Source organism: Neolamprologus multifasciatus, chromosome 5 (assembly GCF_963576455.1).
Source record: "Neolamprologus multifasciatus chromosome 5, fNeoMul1.2, whole genome shotgun sequence".
In the NCBI taxonomy this organism is placed as follows: Eukaryota; Metazoa; Chordata; class Actinopteri; order Cichliformes; family Cichlidae; genus Neolamprologus; species Neolamprologus multifasciatus.
The window spans coordinates 23,432,930-23,448,526 of record NC_140443.1 but is presented as its reverse complement, the minus strand read 5'-3'; the positions used below and the strand labels follow the sequence as shown (position 1 = coordinate 23,448,526).

The window sequence follows — 15,597 nt, the reverse complement described above, 5'->3', positions numbered from 1 at the left end:
AGAGGATTCGGAGAATGTCATGTGGTCAGATGAAACCAAAGTAGAACTTTTTTGTATAAACTCAACTCGTCGTGTTTGGAGGAAGAAGAATACTGAGTTGCATCCCAAGAACACCATACCTACTGTGAAGCATGGGGGTGAAAACATCATGCTATGGGGCTGTTTTTCTGCCAAGGGGACAGGACGACTGATCCGTGTTAAGGACAGAATGAATGGGGCCAAGTATCGTGAGATTTTGAGCCAAAACCTCCTTCCATCAGTGAGAACTTTGAAGATGAAACGAGGCTGGGTCTTCCAACATGACAATGATCCAAAACACACTGCCCGGGCAACAAAGGAGTGGCTCCGTAAGAAGCATTTGAAAGTCCTGGAGTGGCCTAGCCAGTCTCCAGACCTCAACCCCATAGAAAATCTGTGGCGGGAGTTGAAAGTCCGTGTTGCTCGGCGACAGCCCCAAAACATCACTGCTCTTGAGAAGATCTGCATGGAGGAATGGGCCAAAATACCAGCTACTGTGTGTGCAAACCTGGTAAAGACCTATAGTAAACGTTTGACCTCTGTTATTGCCAACAAAGGTTATGTTACAAAGTATTGAGTTGTATTTTTGTTATTGACCAAATACTTATTTTCCACCCTGATTTACGAATAAATTCTTTACAAATCCTACCATGTGAATTCATGGATTTTTTTTTCACATTCTGTCTCTCACAGTTGAAGTGTACCTCTGGTGCAAATTACTGACCTCTGTCATCATTTTAAGTGGGGGAACTTGCACAATCGGTGGCTGACTAAATACTTTTTTGCCCCACTGTACCTCAGAATATATAAAGCATATAAACAATTACAGCAATATGATGCAACAAACACAGCAGTGCTACTAATCCAAAATACTCAAAGCTTCATAGAACTGAAACAAACATTTATTTTTAGCTCCATTCTGCTGCTGATACATACTTTGGGTTTCTGAACATTAAACTTGTTGCTGCCTTTCATAGTGTGTAACTTGAACGCCCTGAGTACTTTCTCCCACACTGAAAACACCGGAATGATAAAATTATTTGAACATTACCTAATAAGACTGATTCAGGACAGACAATTAGTTATTCTAAACTTTTCTAGCAGTTCTTCACAAACAGGGAACAGTCTGTCTATTCTCTCCATCTATCAGCTGCTGCTGGCTCTTCCTCCTCCTCTTCCTCACACACTGCTGAGTTTGTCCTGGTGGATCATCAGGGGTGCAAAGCCTCACAGATGATGTGCAGCAGTGGGTCCCTCAGTCTATCCTCACTCTGGACACTTGCAGTTGTCACACATGGAAATCAAATGTGTGATAAGCTGCAGGATTCAAACACAAGTGTAACTTATAAATACATGTTCATACTTTTATTACACAATCAGAGAGAAACAAAAAGAGCGAGTGCAGGACAGACAGACAGGTGACAGTCTCAGGTGTATACACTGCTACAAAACAGCACAAGAGGAGGAGGATTTTGTTTGTGTTATTACGAGTGCTAAACAAGAAGAGTTCCCAGATGGTAAAGTGGACACATGTGTGACTCCTGTGATTAAAGCATCTTTCTTTCAGCTTAACGAGTGAACCGTCAGCTCGTTCAAACGCACGTTAAAGTCCGTTTGGCTCGACACCACCGAACAGAGGCAGCAATATAACATAGCTAACATTAACAGTGCAGTGAATCCTGCTTGTGCCGTGATATTCTGGACTGCAAACCGAGCAGCATCACTGACTTTCAGCTTGTTGTGTTTGTGGATATATGACTGACTTTAATTATCCACAAAATCATCACATTCTCTGTAAGATTAAAGTCGACTATATTTTAAAGTAAAGGCTTTAAAACAAAGTAAACGCTGAAAGTACAAACATCGCTAATGTCACATAACTTTGCCGGCATGTGGCCAACAGTAATGTTTTAATGTTCCTCATTATTAAACATTTGCACATAAATAAGTGACATAATATTCAGAACTTACTTTTGAAAGTTTACTCTTTGGCCGCTCCACTTCCACTTCTTTGAAGTGTCACCCAGTCCCAGTGCACTTGTTAGCATGTTTTGGTTCGTGCAACTGGTCGGTCCAGTTATTGTCTCCCCAGAAACATTTCCGTTGTCTTTTTTTCTATTTCCGTTGTGTTGTGTGTGCTTTTGCAGACACAAGTGTCAGCGCATTGAGGCTTTGAATACATCCGGGTATTTAGGTAAAGCAAAAGTCCACGGTCGAGCTGTTTGTGTCCCTGCTGGTTCGTTGAAATGGATACGTACTAGCTGCCCCCCTGCTGCTAACATTAACCTTCCATCAGTGCTCCTGGAGCCCATAGCGACAGGTAATCCCCTTCCAGGGGGCATCTTGGTTTCCCCGGCCCTCCTTTCTGTTGAACAGGGTGTTGTTGACATTCCGGTGGTTAATGTGGGAATGGAGGATGTTTAGTTACCGCCCTGTACACAACTAGGTGAATTGCATGTGGTTGACCCTCCATCATCTGGGGACTCTGTCATTACTGAAGAGTCTGATGATCCCACGATGCAGATAATGATGCACGAAGTGACTGTACAGGCGCATCCGCCCTTTGATTTTTCCGAGCTCTCATGGCCTAACTTGTCCAGTGAACAGTTACAACAGGGAGTGTCACTTTTGTGGAAGCATTGCTCAGTTTTTAGCCATGGGGAGGGAGATTTAGGATGTACCACATTGGTGGAATGTGAGATCCCTTTAATGGATGATGCCCCAGTGCGACAGCGGTATATCCGGCTCCCACCCTCTCAGTATGAACAAGTGAAAGCCCATATTAAAGATTTGTTGGATTGGGGGGTAGTGCGTCTAAGCAGTAGCCCTTATTCTTCTCCAATTGTGGTGGTTTTCAAGAAAAATGGAGAGATGATTACCGTTTGCTTAATGCCAAGACACGGAAAGTTGCTTATCCATTACCCCGTATTGAGGAGTCATTAGATGCCCTGACGGGAGCACAGTGGTTCTCTACATTGGACCTTGCAAGTGGGTATAATCAAGTACCAGTGGCCAGAAGGACAAAGCCAAGACTGCTTTCTGTACCCCCTTTGGTCTTTTCGAATTCAATCGAATGCCATTTGGGCTCTGTAATGCCCCTAGCACCTTTCAGAGGCTAATGGAGCGCATTTTTGGGGATCAAAGTTTCCAGTCCCTTTTATTGTACTTGGATGATATTGTTGTGTTTTCATCCTCCTTTGAGCAGCATCTGGAGCGTCTTGACTTGGTCTTAACATGGCTCAAAGAGCACAATCTAAAGTTGAAGCTGAAGAAGTGTCACTTTTTCCAGCCAGAGGTTCAATACCTCGGGCATGTGATATCTGCTTCTGGGGTGGCGACTGACCCTTCTAAGATTAGTGCAGTGGCTGAATGGGCACGACCGACTACTTGTACAGAGCTACAGTCATTTTTGGGATTTTCCTCATACTATCGGCCTTTTGTTGAAGGTTTTGCCAAGTATGCTGCCCCGCTCCACCGGCTGGTGGGCGAGCTGGGAGGTACCAAGAAGAAATGTAGAAGTGGTGCCAGTGGGGCAATGTGTCACCTTTGGAGTGAGGAATGTGAGAATGCATTCCAAACACTAAAAAGGCTGCTGGTTAGTGCCCCAGTACTGGCATATGCAGATTTTGCTAAACCTTTTGTCCTGGAGATAGATGCTAGCCAGGCAGGGTTAGGGGCAGTTTTATCTCAGGAGCAAGAAGGAAAGAGGCGGCCAGTTGCTTTTGCTAGCTGCGGCCTGCGACCTAGTGAAAGGAATATGTCCAATTATAGCTCTAGAAAGTTGGAATTCTTGGCACTAAAATGGGCTGTCACTCAAAAATTCCGTGAATATTTGTTGGGAAATAAGTTTGTTGTGTTCACAGATAACAATCCCCTTAGCTATTTGCAGACTGCTAAATTGGGAGCCGTAGAGCAGCGATGGGCCTCAGAACTAGCTGTGTTCAACTTTGAGATTAAATATAGGCCAGGTCCCAGCAATCGCAACGCTGATGCATTGTCACGGCAACTGCATCCACAGAGTCCATCTGGCCTGCTTTCAGAGTTGAAGGTTCCACAGGAAGTGCAAGATCAGACAGATGTAGGTCAACTGGGAAATGCTGTTGCCACTACGTGTAGAGCCATGGGTGCATTTCCATCCCGACCTAAAGCTGATCTAATATCCCTTCAAGCTGCTGACCCGGTAATTGGCCCTTTTTCACAGCATTGGGAAGGAGGGAGGATGGCTACCAAGCAGGAAATGGGTAATGTAAGTAAGGGAGTGAAAGTTGGTGCAACAGTGCCCAGAATCAAGCTGAAGGAAGGTGTCTTGTATTGTCAATTTCAGACACCGGGTAATGGCCAAGTTTTGTTTCAACTGTTGCTACCACAGTGCTTGCAAACAGAGGTCCTGAGAAGTTTACATGATGATCATGGGCATCAAGGCATTGGATGCACTACCAGCCTGGTGAGAGAAAGGTGTTTTTGGCCCTTTATGGCACATGACATTGAGAAATATTGTCAGGAGTGTGATCGTTGTGTCTTGGCAAAGGCTGTAAAACCAAAAGTCCACACATTCAGGGGGGGTTTGGTGGCTTCTAAACCCCTGGAAGTCATTGCCATTGATTTCAGTGTTTTGGACAAGTCTAGTAATGGGCGTGAGAATGTACTTGTGGTCACCGACGTATTTTCAAAGTTCTCTCAAGTATACCCTACAGTAGATCAATGGGCAAGTATGGCACGGGTATTAACTGAAAAATGGTTTTATATTTATGGGGTCCCTAAGCGTATCCATGGTGATCAGGGAAAGAGCTTTGAGGGAGACTTGCTGAAACGTCTGTGCCACCTGTATGGCATAGACAAAAGCAGGACCACACCATATCATCCTGAGGGCAATGGACAATGCGAGAGATTTAACAGAACACTCCATGATCTGTTGCGCATGCTCCCTCCTGATAAGAAAAGAAAGTGGCCGCAATACTTGTCACAGGTATTGTATGCTTACAATACCACAGAACATCAGTCCACTGGCTTTTCACCTTATGAGCTTATGTTTGGTCAGAAGCCCCAGTTGCCCGTTGACTTCTTACTGGGGGATTCCCAGTCGGAACTTATGTCTAGATCTGCGCAGGAGTGGGTAGAGGAGCATAAACAACGTCTAAGTTCAGTTTATGTGCATGCGAAAGAACAACTGCAACAAGCTGCAGAGAGGAGAAATAAACATTTTCAGCCAACAGTTACTTACCTTCTCTCCCCAGGTACTCTGGTTTATAGGAAAAGTCATCCTTTAGGCCGCCATAAGATCCACGATGCCTGGGATCCTGTGGTGTATGTTGTTGTGCAGAGTATGGACAAAGAAGGCAGGGTTTACAAAATATGCCCTAGAGATCGTTCAGGTCCAGAAAAGAACTTAAATCGGGCAGAGTTGAGAGTAATACCCTTAGGTATTGTAGCACCTGCTCCAGAAGAATATCCTCTCTCTGACCCAGGGCTGGTAGTTGAGTCACCGCGCCAGTCAACATCAGATACACCAGATGATGACAGTGAGGCTGGTGGAGTTGTACTCGCCCTTGTTCCAAACCCACCCCAAGTTCAGCCACCCTCGGTATCTGTTCCAGAGCCTGTTAGTGAAACTAAGAGCATAGGCTCGAGCAACCTGAACCCTGTATCCATAGTTCCAGAACAGCCAGAGGAAAGTGGGATTGATAATAGAGAGAATGTTTTAGAGCAGGACTCAGGAAGAGTTCAGGGGCGGCCTAAAAGAAGTACAGCAGGAAAGCATTCTAACCCCTTTAATCTCCCACGGTCAGTAAATCAGACTGCTGCTGTTCTCACTAGCGATTCACAGAGCTCTCTTGTCCATCATGTTTTGCCCCAAAATGTATTTAGGCCCTGGCAGTAAGTGGTCACCGGGACGGTCACCTTTCAAAACGGGGGCAATTGTAATGGGGAAGGCTTTAGGACCCAGGGGACCCAAGAGAGGGTATAAAAGAGGAAGTAGCAGCAGGTGCTCTTCTTCTGTCATTTGCACCGACGAGCGGCTGTGAACAATGGTTGTGTGAGTAGGTGAAGAGCCTGAGAAGTTTTAATTGTCTTCTACACAAACGGTTGTTTTAAACCTCTACAGCAGAGGTTCGAGGTACAGGCTGTTTTTCTTTTTGTGCTTTTTTTTTAATTCGTTGAAATGTATTTGATATTTATTGTATTTTATGTTTCTAGTAGTGATTTTAGAAGACAAGCCAGGTGTGCAGCAAACACAGTTGTCTGCTGGAGGTATGTTAACTTAATATATTTGACATTTTTAAAAAAAAGTATATTTATGCACTACAATCTAATTTATATTGTATTGCCTCCTGCAGGACAGGCTGCACATGTGAATTTGTCACTGTTTTTTCCTCCTTCTCCTTTTTGTTGCGTTTTTGGTTTTAGTAGGGTCACCTTTTAAAACTGTTTTTTATGCCGGGTTTGTTTTTATTTCTACTGGGCTGGTGCAATATTAGTCGGGCAATGTGCAATCCCTGAGCTGGGCTCTTACCTTAGGGGAATTAGGTCTTTTAGAGGTACTCCGTGTGGATTTGCAGTGAATAAGTTTTATTAAGAGTGATTTTAGTGCCACCGATTATTGCCTGAACTAACACTTAGTGCATGCGATAAGTGTTCTGTTGGGCTCATATTTATTTGGGGTGGATTTGTTTCTTTTAAAGCAACGAGCATCTGGGACCGCCGAGGGAGAGCAAGCCCTCAGGTGATAGTTGCATTGCTGGCAGGTTGCACCAATAAGACTATCTTGTGGTCGTTAGTGACCTTTTCCATTTTGATGTTTTAGGCCTTTTGGAAACCCTTTGTGTTTTCTTTTAAAATAATAAATTTTAACATATCTGACTGATATTGACCCTCTTGTCCCGTTTATTCTGGGCTCGTTCCTGTAAGAGCTTTGGGCTTGAAAGTTTGCACAAGTAGTATAGAGGCCCTTAGCGGTTACTCGGTGGCTTTTACTCGCTACACAAACATTACCTGTCCTTTTATTAACTGCACATGTAGTGCTGGTCATAGCTCCTAGCTCACTGGGTAAGGCTGTCATGGGTCTCTAGCTCTGTCCACCGTTTTAGGGAACATATTTAGTTTTAAAGTAAGTTACCGGGCTTTTCCTGCCTTTCTGGAGGGCTTATATTTCACTAAAAAAACGATCTAATATGCATGTCCACATAATTATGCATTATTATAATATTTTAAAAATGTATGTATATATGTATTTTAAAGAACATACATTAAGAAGCAAATTATATTAGATTTATATTTTAAATAAGACAAAATTTGGATTTTACAGCAGTAAAATTATTGTATCTCTACAGTTTAAAAATGTAATAAGCTTTCCCCCTGCACAGAGTGGATAGTGAAACAAATGGAATCATCATAAATACATTATTTCATATTTATTACTCCCCCCTCCTCATTGCTTTATTATTGTAGCTCTAGTAATAAATAATAATGTAAGGTTTCCTGATCAGCACAGTGATGCCCATAGTATATACAGTATTCTGAAGGTCTAAAATGTCACTGTGTGTGCGTGCATGTGTATGATGTAGAACACAAAATTGGTCCAAAAATCTCTCATGTTCAGCTGGTTTTTTTTGTAAAAAGATAACAATGTTAGCCTTTTCTGCAGCTATGGGGCATATGTGGTGTCATTCTTGGCTGGAAGCAGTGCTTAAAAATGGAAAAAACACCAACTTTGTCCAAAAACCTCTCATGTTTAACTGTTTTCCACTTTTTCTTTGGTCATTTTAGCCTTTTTGGCCAGGGTGAAGGGAGTATGTGCCATCAAACAAGAAGACAGCTGCATGTAACTACAACGGTGTTTGCTAGTTCACCTTACCTGCATTAATGTAATAATGTGGTTAGCCTACTCAATGTAAATTACACACGAACAACATTAAGCTACTCACGCAGAGAAGAACGGCTGCTGCTGCCATCATCATCCGTCATCATTTCTGCTACACTGGCAGGGCTAGGGGCCAGGACTCTCCTCTTCGGGTTTTTGGGGAATGTTGCTAACTCCGGGTCTGATAACAGGCACCACACCCGCAGTAGTTGCGCTTGGTGTGAGGTCTCGCAGCAAGCTATCAAATACGGCGCATTTCTTGGCTTTAAAAAAAAAAGCGCTATGCGTCGCCAGCTGTTTCATCGGATTTGAGGTGTTACCTCCTTTGACAGTATCACAGTATCACCTTAAAGCACTTGTTGCAGGCTGCTGAGTTTGCATATTTTGCTGTGAAGTACAGCCAGACTTTTGACCGCTTTGCCTTGGGCATTTTTAATCTGTAGCTCTGCTCTGAAAGAACTATGTACCTGGACCCGCCTACTATCCTCGGAAACGTAAAATGATTGGCTAGAATTCAAAGTGTATCACAGCTCAGGAAAAAAAAGCACTGAAATGTGCGCTGCTTTTCGGTCTGGTTACTACCGTTTATGTCAGAACCAGTGCCATCATGGCACCGGATACCGGTACCCATCCCTAATCATACATAACATTTAAAGTAGAATAAGGGATGAACCAATTTTGCTGATTATATGGGATGTCCCTGCTAAAACAGGACAGTTGCCAACCCTAGTCCTTGGTCAGGGACCAGACAAAGACCATTTTAAAAACACCTATGAGTAGAAGTTCTAGAAAACAGTTCATCCTGCCTGGGATAGGGTTACCAGGGCCCTTCCCTGGTGCAGAGTGACTGCCCAAGGGTGAGCACTTGGTCGGCAGTCTTTAATCCATGGCTTCACAGTAGAGTTGGATGTCTCGAGACCGGTCTTGGTCTCGAGACCGGTCTCGAGACCACTTTTACGTGGTCTTGGTCTCGTCTTGGTCTCGACGGACTTTTATCTTGGTCTCGGTCTTGGTCTCGACGGACTTTTGTCTTGGTCTCGGTCTTGGTCTCGACGGACTTTTGTCTTGGTCTCGGTCTTGGTCTCGCTGTCTCGGTCTTGCGCTCTCAAATCGACATAGTGTTCGGGAGATTTGGAGTCAACCATCAGCGGAGCGGGGGGTGTCTTACTGGGCTTAAGCCCGGGTCATTTTTTCTGAAGCATGGGGTTTTTTGGAGTGTAATTTGTTTGTTAGATGCCTGACTGACAACTGTATAAAACAAAAACAACACACGAAGCACAGAGCGCACCGTCCTAAATTCCCCCTGATTTTGGTATGATCCGAGCTTTGGCACTAGGCGACTGAGCACAGCACCCATGTGAGCGAGGGGGGAGAAGCTGCTGCCTGCGAGTTTGCTGCAGAGGAGAGCTTAAGTTTGACCAGGTACCAACGGAAATCATTCGTACTGAACTAATAATGTAAATATGACGGTGTATCACAAAAGATTGATATCAAACTGATCACTTGGTTGCGTTACTTACTCTTCGAGTGAATCAACAAATGGATAAATAAAAAGCCGAACGACAATGTTGATTTTTTTTTAGAGAGTCTTAGCTTACATCTCATATTTTCAGTTGTTACCCTCCACGGCTAAACAAACTCTCTAAATCGGTTTCAGTTGTGTACTGATGAACACAACAATGGACATAAGGAGCTTCTTTCAAAGAAAAAACTCAGGTAGATGTTATTTTATATATTATGCTTTGTATGTTGTTGTTGTATGTTCAGTATATCTATGCAAAACAAGAGGAATTTCAATACACAGCAGTATATTCACAGTTGAAACCAGATATTTACATACACTTTAGGGAGAAAACATAAAACCTTTTTTTTACTGTTAAACATCAATTTAGAGTAAACTTTTGTTTTAGATAAATAAATGTTGCAATGTCTTTTGAATTAGTTAAATGTCAGAATAAAAAGAGGGAGCTGTCTATTTTAATCACTTTCATCAAATGTAGGAGTACATATACACTAAGTTTATTGTTAATTAAGATTAATTAAGAAAACTCCGGATGATTCCATTCTGAGCTTAAGAAGCTTCTGATTGGTTAGTAGAGTCCATGTGGGTAAATTGGTGGCACAGCTGTGGATGCATATAAGGCAAAACACAGAGCCTGTTTCTTTGAAATGGGAAAGTTTCTTTGAAAAATCAAGAGATGTCAACCAAAACACCTGGAAAAGAATTCTGGAAAAGAATTGTGGAGCTCCATAAGTGTGGCTCAATTTTGAATACAATTTGGTGCCATTTACAATTAAGAAATACAGACAGTTTCTCTCTTTACTCTTAAAGTTAACAAATATGTTTTTTATATTTATCAATCTAAAAAAATAAACATTTAGTCTGATTTGATGTTACAATTAAAAAGTGTTTGTGTTTTTATCTGAAGAGTATGTAAATATCTGGTTTCCACTGTATATTTGTGTTTGGCTTGATTGTCAGCACAAAGAGGGAGAGAGAGGAACAGAGAGGGAGAGAGACGACGAAAATGACGACAGAACAGAGATGGAACAAGAGCAGGTGAGACACACAAGTTAGTCAAATGGTTGTTTGCCAAAAACTCATCAGAACATGTATCTCGTACCTATTGTATCTTTTTAGATAGCGTTTGTTACTTTTAAAATTCTATATTTATTAAGTTATGCAGGCTTGTTTGCTCAACAAGGCTGAATAATTATATAAACTTTTCAGAATCTAAATAGTGTACTTTGGTAGAATTAAAAAATAAGTGTAGTGCAGGTCTAAGATGATTTTTAGTGCTGCTATCATCTGGTTCTGATTCTGGTTCTGTCTTGGTTACTGTTGTAGTCCTGTTTTAATTCTGGATCAGTTCTGGGTCTGGTTGAATTGGGGTTTAGTCCCTGTGTCTTGATACAGGCCCGACTTTGTTCTGCCTTGCTGCTTAATTAAAAAACTATATATATATATATATATATATATATATATATATATATATATATATATATATATATATATATATATATATATATGAAGTCATTCTTTTTTGAACAAAGCTCAAAACAGAGCCTAATAATCTTTCAGTCATTTCTACCCCCACTTAATTTCCTTTGGCTGCTCAGCTCTCACACAGTGGCTCAGCTACGCTCCAATCCCTCCATATTGTGGCCAATCACATGCGAGGATATAGGATAATATCATTATGTGAAAAACAGAGAGGGTGAGAGACGCAACAGTCAAGTGGAGCATGCGTCAGTCCTTTCAGTGAGTGAGTGAGACAGTAGACAGCGGTGAGGAGGGCTGTGCGAAAGCAAAAACACATAAATATGCCCGAGACCCGTAAACGAAGCAGCATCTGGCTGCAGTTTAAAGACTTTTTTTGTCTCGGTCTTGGTCTTGGTCTTGGTCTCGTCTCGTCTCGTCTCGGTCTTGGTCTTGGTCTTGTCTTGGTCTCGATACCCTCTGGTCTTGGTCTTGTCTTGGTCTCGATACCCTCTGGTCTTGGTCTTGTCTTGGTCTCGGATTAGGCGGTCTTGACTACAAGTCTACTTCACAGACACCTCCCTGAGGGAGTTGGGCTGCATTTCCTGTGTCTGCTGCGTTTGCTATGTTGATTAATTCAGAATGTGTATTTATTTGACCAGTTATTTGTCTGCTTTGCTAATCCAGCCAGAGGTAGGGCTCCGTTTAAACCTGGGGTCTCCCATTGGATTGTGGAGGCCATCTCCCTGGCTTACAGCACCAAAAGTCTGAAGACGAGTGGGGACAAGTCGTCCATCACAGAGAATGAGGTCACTGAGGCAGTTAAGCAATTCCTTGGTGACATATGGATTGGTTCTGTGGCTGCAGTGATGCAGATGCTGTACTGGTCCATTGTGGTGAAGAGAGAGCTGGGCTTAAAAGCGAAGCTCTCGATTTACCAGTTGATCTATGTCCCTACTCTTATCTATGGTCACAAGCTTTGGGTAGTGAAAGAATGAGAAAGAATGAGATTGCAGATACAAGCAGCGGAAATGAGCATCCTCCGAAGGGTGGCTGACCTCTCCCTTAAAGACAGGTTGAGGAGTCTGGCCATCTGGAAAGGGCTCAGGGTAGAGCGACTACTCCTCCACATCAAAAAAAGCCAGTTGAGGTGGTTCAGGCATCTGACAAGGATGCCTCCTGGGTGAGGGGTGAGGTGTTCTGTGCATGTCCCACAGGGAGGAGCCCCTGGGGCAGAACTAGGACATGCTAGAGAGATTATATCTCTCAGCTGGCCTGGGAATGTCACGGTGTTCCCCCGAATAAGCTGGAGGAGGTAGACTTCTCTGCTTAGGCCGCTGCCCCCCTGATTTGGCCCTGGATTAGGGGAAGAAGATGGATGGATGGGGGGGTTGTTTAAAAATCTGCCCAGGGTCTACAAATTAAAACCTATGGCTAATTCTAGTACATTTAAAGTTGTATTGTGTATATTTACAGATGTTTATTAATGTACACCGTCCCTGTTAAAAAATAAACAAAACACTAATAATCAATAAATATATGTCGCTTCAGTAAAATGCAGTGGTTTTAAAATAATGGATATTGCTCAGAAATACTGTATTTCACTAATAATAAAGTTTTCTTATTTAAAATAGGAGGAAAAAATGTGGAATATGGCCAATTCAGTCTGGTATCAAGTAAAAAGTCATTTTTCTGGAACTTATCAGGCTATAAGAGGATTTATTTTTTTCTGTTTAGGGTCAAGTAGAAACACTTTCAGGGTTGTTGATGTGTGAAGCTTTTGGGAGGTGAGTTCTGAGCTTTAGAAAGGACTGACTTCGTGATTAATGATTTTAAAAAGAAAACATTATACAACCCATGGTGACCGGATCTGGCACGCCCCCCTTGCCAGGTGTTCCTGATTTTTTTTTTAACTTAAAGTTTGCCTTTTTCTTAGTCGGAGCGTTGTGTGCGCTGGTTGCCGCTGCGTTTGTAAGGTAATGTTGTTTGGCATATATATGTGTGTGTGTGTGTGTGTGTGTGTGTGTGTGTATACACGCGTGTGTGTGTGTGTGTGTGTGTGTGTGTGTGTGTGTGTGTGTGTGTGTATACACGCGTGTGTGTGTGTGTGTGTGTGTATATACACGCGTGTGTGTGTATATATATATGTTCCTCTGCTCGGGCAAAGGGTTCACAAGTTAAAGATTTGAAGTTGGGGGATATGGGATGCGCGTTTGTGCAGCTGCAACCGACCACCCGAACATCCACTTTTCACCTTGTGAAAGCTTTTCACTTTTATTGACGGTTTCCAGGCTTATTGCTCCAGTTTTATTTTTCCAAATACCTTTCAGAGGTAATTATGTCATTTTCTTTTCCTTATTCTTTTTTTTTTTTTTTTTGCAGATTCATACTTGATGCTAAAATAATTATTAAACACAGCGAAAGAGTATAATTTAGCATTTTCCCCCTCTGGTGAAAATTGAGGCTTTGTACCTTAATATTGTGCACATGTACTCTATACTCAGTGAAATTGGATTCAGTTTTATAAGATTCATTTATAAAAATCTGCTTCCATTAACACATCTGAGTATGGCGTTATCAGGTTGAGATACAGTCACAGTACTGTCTGACTGTAAAGTCTCGAGCCAACCCACGTTTTATATTTTATTTCAATCCAGCTTTTAAATTTTGGTTCAAATTGTTGGAGGAGGTCAAGAGAGCGGTACAACAGCGAGTGTCTGCAGTCATCTGTAAAACAAGCTGGGGACTATGTCGTGGTTTAGGGATGAATTTCAGGAAGGGGTGGGGAGAACTTGTTAAAATTGAAGGAATTATGAATGTCGAAATGTGCTGTCAGCCTTAGCCAGTCAGAAAGCATGTGATTGGCAACAGCTGCATTTTTCAGCAGTAATCACAAACACACTGCCAGTTCAGTAAAAACACATCTGGAAAGAAAACACACAATGTAGCAGTCATGGATTAGCCTCCAAAGGCAGCCAATATCCAAAGAGGAGCTTTGCATGTCCTTCAAGAAGCCTGGAGAAGTATTCCTGAAGACTACTCCAAGAAATGATTGTGTTGGAGAATATTGACGTTCACGCTCGTTAGATTGGTATAAACTCAGCTTTTGCTTCATATTTCTGTGTAAGTTTGCATGTTTTAGTAAATCACTGCACCTATTTTCCAGTTTTCCTTAGAACATGTATAGAAATGATGGGTGGATCAAGACTAGCTTGACGCTCACGGGAAATAGTCACATGTGGGTGAAACCTGAATGTATGGTGGATGATTTTGATCATGAATTCAGAACTCAAGTTAAACAGTAATTGTAACCAGCATTATTAATTCACATTAGTAAGGCAGACTTAAAAGAAATCAAAGTTACAAAGGAGAGCTTTGCAGTTCTTTTTTTTTTTTTTTTTTTTAAATACAGTACACATGTGAAAAGGACAAAGGTCTAAGGTTAATCTCTAACACAAGAGCAAGTCTTAGACAGAACCTGACAGCAAAGCATGCTGTCCAACCTTGGATTAGTTGTAGTTATTGATATTTAAGCCTTTACTTTGATTTTAAGTGTTTTGTATTTGATATTTACTTTGTGTTTATAGTGTCAAGAAAGACCATAATGTTTAGGGCACATATGAGTGTGACAAAAATATGGCAGCTCATAGAAAAGAGGATGATGTTGTGCATCAGTGTGCGTGGGAAACTGCCTGGTCTTCAGCATGCTGTTGGTAAGAATAATATTTGAGGGTTTGTTTTTTGGGGGTTTTTTTTAATATCAAAGATGATCAGTATCATTTTTGTATCTGTACATGCCTGAAGAGTGTCTGTATCAGAAGTTCTCAGTTTTATTTGTATGTGTATATATATATATATATATATATATATATATATATATATATGTATATATATATGTATATGTATATATATATACATATATATAGGCTGCACTGTCGAGCGCAGATCCACTGAGCGCTCAACACAGACAGCATCATCAGAAGGAAAGTTGATAAAATAAATTAAAAATGTTGTATCGTTCGATACATATGCGTACCGAACCGAAAGCACTGTATCGAACGGTTCGATATCGATACGAGTATCGTTGCACCCCTAATATATATATGTATATGTATATGTATATATATGTATATATGTATATGTATATATATATGTATATGTATATATATGTATATTAGGGGTGCAACGATACTCGTATCGATATCGAACCGTTCGATACAGTGCTTTCGGTTCGGTACGCATATGTATCGAACGATACAACATTTTTAATTTATTTTATCAACTTTCCTTCTGATGATGCTGTCTGTGTTGAGCGCTCAGTGGATCTGCGCTCGACAGTGCAGCCTAGGCGGAGTAGTCGAACACAGATTCACTGAGCGCAGGGCAAGCTAGCGAGACAGAAGCTAGGCTAGTTGCAACATGGCAAATTGAACCTCCCCCACCCTCATTCAGATCTGGCGTTTGGAACTATTTTGGTTTTCATGTGATGTATGACCCTGAAGGTAAGCCTGTCATGGACAAAAGTAAAACAGTATGTTGGATGTGCCAGCAATGCTCAATTGGTGGGAACTAGTGTGTTAGCGCAGTTAGCTCGTTAATGTGTTGACGTCTTCCAGCCCCACTCATGAGGTGATCCGCGGTAGCTCGTTAACGGAGATTTGCCGTGTTGTGACGTTAATGTCATTTCAGATTTACGCTGACAGCACTAGTGGGAACACAACCAATATGACTGCACATTTAC

The 15,597-nt window shown here is 41.8% G+C and overlaps 1 protein-coding gene across 4 annotated transcripts in view; it reads left to right on the top strand.

Annotated features, from left to right (window-relative positions):
* The first annotated feature begins 817 nt into the window (after positions 1-817).
* Positions 818-15,597, top strand: part of LOC146518718 (peroxisomal succinyl-coenzyme A thioesterase-like) — a 27,489-nt gene continuing 12,709 nt past the window's right edge. Inside the window, exons 1-3 of one of the 4 annotated variants that reach the window (XM_085160076.1) lie at positions 818-6,133; positions 6,217-6,267; positions 14,444-14,569. In XM_085160076.1, the coding sequence (XP_085016202.1) occupies positions 14,461-14,569 (109 nt within the window). In that variant the 5' untranslated portion in view covers positions 818-6,133; positions 6,217-6,267; positions 14,444-14,460. Of the gene's footprint in view, positions 6,134-6,213; positions 6,268-11,428; positions 12,833-12,973; positions 13,189-14,443; positions 14,570-15,597 lie in introns of those variants that run through there. The other 3 variants (XM_085160075.1, XM_085160074.1, XM_085160073.1) reach the window with 3 other exon arrangements.